We start from the raw sequence: 10,698 nt of genomic DNA on the forward strand, positions 1-10,698 counted from the left end.
ATTTATTAGTTAAGCATAATTTATGTATCAGTGAATACACTTGAACTATTTATTGCAGATAAAAAATCACACATTAATTAGCATTGCATTTCCACGCCTCTTCACCTGGAACCAACTTAACTAGAAATATGTATTTGAATTCAAATGATATGAACAGAATTGTAAATAAAGAGATAACCAATACCAATAGATGAACTAAAGTAAAATGAATTAGAGTGAAACAGGATAAAAGTAGAGTTACAGCTATGATGCATAAATCACTTGGTAAAATCATTACACAGATGCCTTTAGATTACCATCACTAAACTAAACTTGCCAGGGAATAGTGGTGCAATGTGTGAGCTAAGTTCAAATTGCCCTCAGGCACTAAGGAAGGAGGCTTGTAGCTTTGGTCAATATACGGTATGTCTGTGATGCCAGAATATGAATAGTGAATACATATTAATTCGATCCATGTTAAAAATCTTGAGAATAAATTTGAAGGTGATTGTCGCATAAGAATTATGAATATACTTGACGGTGACTATTGTATAAGAATTATGAATACATTTGAAGGCAACTCTGTTTAGTTATCTTGAGAATGTAGTTCAGAGCTTAATCCTCAATGTATCAGAAGGCAAACTATATTCTCACTCAAGATTGCCTAATAGAAAAGAAAAAAACTAAAACTAAAATGTAGACGTAACTTGACTCAACGTAAGTAGCTATAACTAAATTGTTAATATCGAAAAAGGTTAAAAATCCTCAAAATTTGAACTCTATTGTAGAGTGAAAACAAAAAGATTTATGGATTCCAAGATATATTTCACAAGAGTCGTAGTAGACCCAAGTTCTGAAGTGGATTCTAATTAAAACAATCTTAACAAATTGTTTTAAAAGTATAGTAGGAACATAGAAAAGCTGAATTCTTAAGTAATTCTCAAATTAAAATCATTATTTTTTTCACTTGCTTGCTTCTAAGATTGTTATATTGATTTACTCTCATTAAAAACAGAAGTATGCCATCAAAATTAATTATTATTGATTCTAATTCTATATTTTTGAGAAAATTGATACTATTTGTATGTTGTTATTAGTAATCCAAAAACTATGCAAATAATAAATTAGCAATATCACAATTTGACTTGTTATAGAATATACATTCTACTTATCAAAATTGACGCTTCCATAAAATAAAGAAAATCATGCAAATTCAATTTCGCTTTCAACTCCACCGACATGCACACCAATTCACTCTAGTTTTGTTGTAGCATTGCAAGATGCTCACTCAATTACACATTTCGCTCACCATGCACAGTTCAAATCGATAGGTAGCAAGTGCATGTGTTATTTTTTTTATGTTCAACATAGGAAACAAACCCCTATTTACTAGCTATTTTTAGAAAACATATTCTTTATAAATAACCATAGCCATTGTATTTGAGCATAGAGTGCAAGCCTGTAATGAAAGCAAAAGACCTCATAACTTGGGGAAAATGTAATCAATTCATTAATGAATGAAAATTATTATGTTTGTCTTACAATCTCTATTTATTTTGTTCATTTTTCCCCTTGTTTTTCAGATCTAGAAGTAATATATTTTAAAATTTTAAGAAAAAGAAATACTCGCCACTTTAATAGTTGATAGCGTTATGAGCTCATGGGATCATTCTTCTCATGTAAGAGAATAGTAGCACCCCTTGGTCAACTTATAAACCTTCTTGTGCATACACACTGGACCATCCAAAGTAGTCTTCCTCACAAAAGCAAGTTGGTCCTTCGTAAGAACCTCAAATATCTTTGAAACGGTATCATTTTCATCATTCTAACTCCTAGATGTCACAAACAATAGAGCTAACAACTTAACTTTCATTCTTGTCCTATTAATCTTGTCGTATTGGTATGCAACAACTTCAATGCCAAAAAAAACCTAGTCCAATTCTTGGAAGAAACTTATTCCTTTTTAATATCAATTATCTTGTTATAAATATTACATAAAAATAATAAATTCTTAGGTTATAAGTATTAAATACTTAAAATTGAATTATGTTTTCCAAGCTTAATTTTCCATTTAATTTGTGATGTTTAAGGGTGGCCTTACAAATCAAAAAAATAACAATTTGGATGGTCAAATAATCATCAAAATACTCATGGTCTTCTAAATATTTATGGAAAATAAAATCTATAGATAAAATGGTATATTTAGCCTTTGAAATAGGTTTATGAACTACAATGTCTACCAACAATTTAAAGATGTTCTTGGTCAGACGAGAATAATAGTTTAAATGGGCACTAATGAATTTGACGGTTTTAATCTTATAGATATTTCTAAGTCTATAACGTGAGAAATTGTATGGATAAAAGGGTATTGAAAGATTGCATGTGTTTTGCATTGTCTAGTTCTCCTCCTTGCTCTTACAAGTCATAGCTTAAACCACCCATGTTGATGGCATTTACCTTCTAGAGTTATTGTCTAGTTAGAGACAAATGAACAATCATCCTATTTCTCACAGGGAGAAGGAAAATCCAATGAGATAAAATGAGCACACCCATTCAAAAACATGAAATAAAAATTCAAAATTTTATTTTAATAATTTTTTTTACAAAAAATCATAGGATAAATAAGATTGTATGAAGTTTGCTAATATATTAATATGGAAAAGTAACTATAAAATATTAGTATGTGCCATTAAAACATAGGGTCTAACAAGCATGCTGAAAAAATAGACCATGAAGATATTAGGACAACCCAATCCAAAAGGCTAGCAAAAGCAATGTCCACAATCTCAATAACAAGCTTTTTGGATTATCTTTAGTCTTTCTAAGATCATAGGACGGTGATAGACTTAAATAGTTTACTCATAGAGTAAAATTGAAAGGAGAAACATATTAGTGGCTGACAAGACGGGTGCATTAGATACTTTTTTCATAATCAAACTCATTTAGGTTGAGTAAATATATTAAACTATAAGTTGAACAATGTATTTTACTCTTTATTATGTGTCAATGGTACAATCAATTCATTCTTTAGAAAAGTTATTCTTTGTTAAATGCTTCTTTTAAGAGAAGAAATTATTACTTTAGGCCAATCTAGAAAGGTTACAAATTTCAATATTGCTCATTTAATAATGAGGGAGTAAACTATTTGACCATATAATATACCTTAATGTTGGGAAAATGTTGGAGCTTGTCCTTGTGATGGAACAAAATGTGAATGATTAACAATTATTATATTTTTAGTTTTGAATGTGGTTGCAATATTTTAAAGAGGAAAAATACTAGTGTGGGTCTTAAATAGAGCTTTGGAATGCCTTGCCCTACAGCACTATGAAGTCTATTAGAATAACTAGGACATCTCAATTATTATGAATGATTGATATATAGATACAAAAATGTAATATCTCAAACTTAACTTTAATATATTTAGAGGTACAATACAACTCACTAAGCGAGAAGAGTTAAATTAGAGGTGGTGTGAAGCAAATAAAGTTCTAATAAAGTGTCAAATATTTGGATAAAGGTAGTTGAGAAGTGATTTTAATTTTTTTGAATAGGGAATCTATTATAGAATAGATGAAGTAACCATAATGAAATATGTGAAATAAAAATTTAAAACAAAGATAAATAATCATCTAATTAATCAAATATTTTTTAAAAAATTCCAATAACATTTAATTGAATCTTATAAATCATTTGTTTCATTGATAACCAAGGTATATTACAACTATGTATATTATTAAATATTATACCATAACCAATTAGAACAAAGATACAATATAATAAATAATAAACCTAATACCATACTAGATATATAAGACAATAGAGTTCAGAACAAGGCGTCAACAAGGAAAATAAGATTTCATAATTTGTATCCCCTTGCAATGAAGAGAATGCTGCAGCTAATAACATCTTGTGTACATTCAAAATACGTGGATTAACTTTAGCTTAAAAACATTTGGATCTAACTTTAGCCTGACCACAATCAATGACGGGATAGGCATGTATGGTAGAAACAACTCGCTGTATTATGCTTAGTTCCATAAATAAAATCAGGTTGAGGTTGACTCGGAATGATAAAAAAATACTACCTTTAAAGTTATATAGTGTATTTTCACTCTTTATTCTGTGGCAGTCACAGTCCTCAATTTATTCTTTAGAAAAGTTATTCTTTGGGCGAACGTGGCAATGCTACAAATTTATTCCTCACATAAAATAATGAACGATCAATTGATTTGAGCATAAAGCATGAAACTTTACGTTGTAACCGTTGAAAGCGGTGCTTCTGATGGAACAAAATGTGACTCATACATTCTTTTATATTTTGAGTTTTAAATGTCTTCATAACGTTATATAGAGGCAAACGCAAACCAATAATGGCGGGTTTAATACACTTTAAACGTTCAATGCCCTGCGAGGCAAGATCGAGGTAGCTATTAGAATTGTGGAGTGAAAGATCTATGGTATTTCAAATCAAATATTTAGTTAATAGATCGTTGGGCTATTGGTAAAGTTGGGATCAAGTCTTGTTGAGTGCAAGGCTCCCACGTCATAAGGGATGAGGAGGGAATTTTGTTCCCCGCAAATTTGGTGAAATAAAAACCCCCTAGTCCTTAGTTCTTAGCTAAAGAAGTTTATTTACAACAAAACAATTCAATTTCAAAACTTAAAGATTCCTTACTAGTTATAAGAAATCAAACAAGTGTGGTTTACTCAACATAACAACTCTGTATTGATTGCACATTAAAATGAGTTACAAATGAAAGAATGAATCCTTATAAAAGGATGAATAAAACTCTAGATGAAAATCTTATTACAAGATTAAACTAGTTTAATTATTATTTTGCATAGTTTAATAAAATAAGAAATCACTTAATTATAACAAAAGTAATTAAAGTAATTTAAAAAATTAGCTGTATAATCAGATGTTATCAGGATTACCAAAATAGTATTAAACATTAATATATATGAGTATTAAAAGTATATAAAGAAATGCATACTTAGAGAGATAAAATACAAAGTCATGAAACAACAATAAGAGTAGAATATTAAGAGGTAGTCATGGATATTCATTGAACTTGATGTAACTAACTTTTAATCAATAATTCAGGTTTTTTTTCCTTAAACAACAAGCTGAGCATTAAGCATTATGGATCATGTAGAAACAATCCAAAGATCTAAAGAGACTATGATGATATAGGAGCATCTCAAGATATAAGAGAATGCACCTTAGTTTACTTTTTTTCTCTTATTTGGATGATTTCTATTACATTTCAATCATGACAGTTCCTCAAATCCCTTTCACAACTGTATATATATATATGTTCTACAATAAGTTTAAAATGTTGAATTTATTAATATCTAGACTATTACAACTCATGCTGAGTTAGTTTGGACAATAAGTATGCTTCTTAAACCACCGAGTTTGCTTCCCATTGATAACAATACATAAATGTTGCAATAGTACGAAAATATGAAGCGATGATGAAATATAAGGCTATATACGTACCGAGTAATTGGCTTCAGCAAAACTCATCTCGCATTCACAGAAGTCTCCTCCACTATATGCAGAAATTAAATATGGAAATTCATCCACATTTCTTTAACGAATCTGTCCCACCAATATTTACCACCCATCCTCGTCCTTATCTCTGTTAAGCGTTTGTGACCGCCATATTCACTGATAATCTCCACGCCTTTAATACGGAGCTGTTCTGCAAGCTCCCAATCTTGTCCTCCTTCTGCCATCCTTTGCGACACCTTGGGGGAACTGTAAAACTGTATCTGTTGCAGGTGTTGCAGCTTGAAATATCCTTGGGGCAACATTTCTACGCGGGGGCAAACTACAACACCCAATGTTTTCAGCTTTGGCATTGCTCCCTCTGCCAACACGGGTAACCTCTCCAGCGCGGACATTTTCTCTACCCAAAATCTCTCAAGTTCAGGGAATGACTCCGCCTCCCCAAATTCGTGGGGCAAATCCTTCATTTCGTCTGACCCACCAATATCCAACCTTCTCAATCTGGGAAGCCGGTGCAATGAACTACTTAAAAGTCGAAGCTTGTCGCATCCAGAGAGTATGAGGCAACCTAGGTGTTCAAATTCAGAAAGCCCGGGCGGAGTTTCTACCAAATCTCTGCAACTTATGAAGAGGGTTTTCATCTTCCTCATTGCAGTCATGTCGTCTGGCAGCGCAGTCATTTTGGTGAGGGTGATCACAAGGGTTCTCATTTCTATCATTCTGCCCAACGTTCCGTGTTCGAGTCTCGCACTGGTATCTTGTACTCCCAGCCATTTCAGTTGCGTTAGGGATTGCAGATCCTTAAAGCAAGCCGCTCTTTCAGGGGCTCTGCAGCAGAGCTTGGACTGCGTCTGAATCCCACGTGGTTGCCAGGCTTGCCAACATCCTTCGGTTCGCAAGTACTGTAGAGACGTAAGCTTTGAAATAGCAGAGGGCAGAGACTGCAGATGCTGACAGTGGCTCAAGTCCAGGTACCTTAAACTGACAAGGTTATCGATCCTAGAGGGCAAGCATTCCAGTTGATTGCAGGTGGAAAGATCCAGTATCTCAAGTTTTCTCAGCTTGGTGAAGCTTTCAGGCAATTTCTTGATCGGCAGTCGGGCCAACCGCAAGCAAACAAGCCGTTTCATGCATCCAAAGGTGGAGGGTAGCTCCTGGATTGATGTTCCTCCGAGGTCTAAGACTCGAACCCAGGACATTGTGGCCATGGCGCGCGACGGAAATTTCGTGAGGTTCTTGTTCTCGCCCAGCAGAATGGAAAGGACTTGCCCACCCTGGAATGAATCCGGAACAGAGGAAAAATTGTTCTCCATCAATGAAATCCTGCTGATCTGCCGGTGCCCCTTGCATCCATCTTCTGGAAAGAACTCCAGATTTCTCCCGGCCCTGTACAAACAATTCTCTTCTTTCTCCGCAATTTGCAGTGCTAAATCATGCAGCACATCGTGCATTGAACAGACCATGACCTGCCCGTCGGCATCCATTAAGCTGCCCTCGATCAGACAGCGATCTAAAAGCGCATTCACTTGAGCCCGCCCGTATTCCAAGGGGTCGTAACCTGGTCGATTGGTAGCATTAACCAGTCCTTCCCCGATCCACAAATTAATGAGATCCTCCACATACAGATCTTCATCTTCCTTAAAAGCGCCTATATAAAGATAGCACAGTTGTAGATGGGGATCGTACCTGGCCAGAGCATCGTAGCTCAACCTCAAGCGGTTGTAAAGCTTTTCTTGTACATCAGGGTTAAGCCTATCCGCATTCTGCAGTCTCTGAAGCATCACCTCCCATTCTACCGGATCCCCAACGCCCGCCATGGTGGCCGCTATGACTTTAATAGCAAGCGGAAGCCCATCACACTCCCTGCAAACCGCCCTTGCCGTTTCTTCCACGGTCACCGACGGCACCTGGTTCTTGTTATATGCGAATGCATGAGTCGAAAACAGTGCCCAACTTTGATCCTCGGAAAGACCACTCAAGCCGATTGTATTCTCAACATTTACTCCTAAATTGACCAGCACTTTTCTGTCCCTGGCGCTTACCACCAGTTTGCAGCTGCGCAGCGTTTCAACAGGCACGCCCAACTCCTCCAACAAACTGCCGCTGCTGTTTTCCCAAACATCGTCCAGGAACAGTAAAAACCTCCTGCTTTTCAACTTTTCGTAGATCCACAGCCTCCCATACTCGCTCTGGCTGCGTCTTTCATCGAACGGCTGATTGATTTGCGCGCCAATTTGCCTTCCGAGACTACGGCCGAGCGCCGGAAGAGAGGGGTTGTGTGAGACAGTGAGCCAGAGCACCAGATCCTGCTTAAAGCTATCCTGCACCTCTTCACTGTTGAGCACAGTTTTCAAAAGCAGGGTTTTGCCAGCTCCGCCCATGGCAACCACACCCAGGCAAGTTAACCCTTGCCCTTCGTCTAGTGTTATTTTCTTCTGCAGCTTAGAAAAAGCGTCATCTTGTCCCACAATAACGCGCTCGTTCACTTGCTGCAGCCTCTGCGTGGGATAATTGGACGTGGAGGCTGCAGTTGCACTAGTGGTGCCCAGATCATCGAGTCTTTGTTCAATACGGTGGATTCCCCGCCCGAGCTCCTCATTGCTGGCGAGCGTGGTTGTTACGCCAATCAGCGCAGCCTGCTTCAGATGCTTCTCAATGTCTGCAATCACATGCCGTACCTTCAAGCTCGTTCGATAGCGTGATATCACATCATAAGTCGGCAATCCTACGCAACACTGCTCCGCGACCTTGGTAGCCTGTCTAACAAGCGAATCGAGCTTTCTCAACCACTCGTTCACAGCCGAAGGCTGTAGTCCTGTCTCTGCTTCATTATTCACAATTTGGCCGAGCTTCAGATTCATCCGATATCTCTGGATGGCCGTGTTAAGAGCGGCAACATCAGTCAAATACTCTTCAAGATTGTGGAGTTTTTTCTTGCAAAACACAGCAAGCTTGATAAGCTCGCTCAGCTCTTTTAAAGCTACACCTATCCCAACGCCTATCAAACCTGAGACGAATCCAGGGTCACCCATGCCGATCGGATTCTCTCTTTCTCAGGGTTTAAAACTTGACTGCAGTGGATATGAAGCCTCGCCCTACTTTCAGACCTTCAAATGTTACGGCACGCCTATCTATACAAGCGTAGCCTGTTGACAACGTGGGGAGGCGATAGCCGTTCATCTTGTAACGAAGGAGGAGGTAAAGAGACCTGCACGATCCACGGTAACAGAATTTCCTGGAATGAATGAGTCGGTGACTACTGACTAAGAGAAAAAGCTATTTGGAAAATTGTGGGAAAAGAATGCTCCCTTACCTAACAAAGCTACCCCTTTTATCATTTCTGTACGAGCTGATGAAAATTGGAATCTTGGTGAAGTTGAATGGTTCACAAAGAGTCTACTAATCAAGTCTTGCTGAGTAGACATCAAAAAGGGATGAGGCCGAGATCGTGCCTTGGGCGAATTTGGCAGTGTGGATGCTCTTCAGTCCTTGGCTCTTAGCCGAAGAGGTTTTAGGCACGCATGGGCCCGTATCGGTTACCTAAAACATCTTTGTGGATGACCTCCATCAAAAATTGGAATCTTCCTTGTTTTCTAACAAGGATACACTCCTCTTCAGGGTATGCAATTTTGTTTTTAAAAATATAGTAGGAAAAAGTAATATTGATATGGTTTATTAATTTATGAATAAAAACAAATGTCCTTTCAAAATGACTATTATTAATTAAAAATAAAATTAGAATAATGAATGTTTTAAGATATAATTTTAGGAAATAGTAATGAAAATTTTGTTTTAAATTTATTTCTAAACTAGGCAAGGACAAATTTTCTACTTTATGCATTTAATTGCAACCACCTATCATTGCTTTTTTTATAAGTAGGAAAAGGCAAAAGTTGAGGAGAAATATTTGATTTTATTTCAAAGTAATTATTATAAATTGTTGGACTCATGGCTATTCATTTTACTAACCAATAAGGAATGAAATAAAATATTTATAATAAATTTGATGAAAGAAATAAAAATTAGAAACATTATAAAGGTGCCAATATTTGTAATAATTCCATAATTTGATTGGTTAAAGGAAAAAATCATTGACATTCCATGAATGCTATAGTATCGTGCCTATGAAAGGAACTAATAATTGTATTGTGATAGTTTTCTCATAAAAAAATTTAATTAGTATTTTAAAAAGAATTTACAAAAATGAAAACATTTATAGTAATAGCTTGTCACATATAGATTAATAGTTGATCATTTTTCATCTTTTTGGATTAGTGATTGCTAGTTTGTGTACCACTATTAGTATTGGTGTTTTTTTAACGGAGCAACTATTGATGAACAAATATAACGGATTTTGGGTGAACATTTTGAAATGGCTCTTTTGGACCACTTCACTCTCCACGATCCCTTCAAAGAGATATATGCCCTACAAAGAGATCCATGAATACCCCAATGCTAAAATCTTAGGGTCTGTTTGGTTTGTGGAAGATGATAGGAATTAGGTTTTTCATAATTTGGATTTGAAAACTTTTGAGTTTGTTTCAAAATTGGCAAAATAGAATTAGAATACCAAACTTCTATTTTATCCTCAAAACCATATTATTAGACTTCCCATCAACAACTAGGAATTGAAAATGAAAACCTAGTTACACTTTTTGAGGAGTGTAAAAGAATTAGATTGGACTATTTTTTGGAGTTTGCCTACAACTCCAAGCTTTGAATGTATTGTACTACAACATTGTTTACCTAGATTTGTGTTGGAGCAAAAATAACAGGTATGCCCTACATGATTTTATTTCCTTAAGGTTTAGAAAGGATGACTAGTATTACATGATTTACTTCTCTATATAAATTTCATGAGAGTGTTGATTTCGATTGACAATACTTTTAAAATTTTAATAAGTTTTTTCTGGTTTGTTCAATCAAATCACCGATCTTTTTATAATTTTTCATAATCTTGGATAGATATTAGATTGCAACCAAACCCTTATTAAAATTTATGAGGGCTTTGAGAGTCATAGTAGTAGGGTGGGGGAGAATGTCTCATATCCTTTCATAAGTTTATCAAATCTAATCGTTTATTTTTAATGTAATTGCATAATCTACTAATGTGTGGCCATGTGCTCCACTATGATGCTAAAGATTGCTTTCATTGTTGCCTACAACAAACCCCAAATGGATGCTACACAAGTTTCTATTTT

The 10,698-nt window shown here is 35.7% G+C and overlaps 1 protein-coding gene across 1 annotated transcript; it reads right to left on the reverse strand.

The window, feature by feature from the left end:
- Positions 1 to 5,044: 5,044 nt before the first annotated feature.
- LOC149547829 (disease resistance protein UNI-like) lies at positions 5,045 to 8,804 on the reverse strand. The gene has a single exon (XM_089791876.1). It carries the CDS (start codon positions 8,527 to 8,529, stop codon positions 5,551 to 5,553), a length of 2,979 nt encoding a protein of 992 aa, XP_089648002.1. The 5' UTR covers positions 8,530 to 8,804; the 3' UTR covers positions 5,045 to 5,550.
- Between the last annotated feature and the right edge of the window lie 1,894 nt (positions 8,805 to 10,698).

The sequence above is a fragment of the Cupressus sempervirens genome, chromosome 7 (genome assembly GCF_028749045.1).
Source record: "Cupressus sempervirens isolate cs-2001-9-10 chromosome 7, ASM2874904v1, whole genome shotgun sequence".
Lineage (NCBI taxonomy): Eukaryota > Viridiplantae > Streptophyta > Pinopsida > Cupressales > Cupressaceae > Cupressus > Cupressus sempervirens.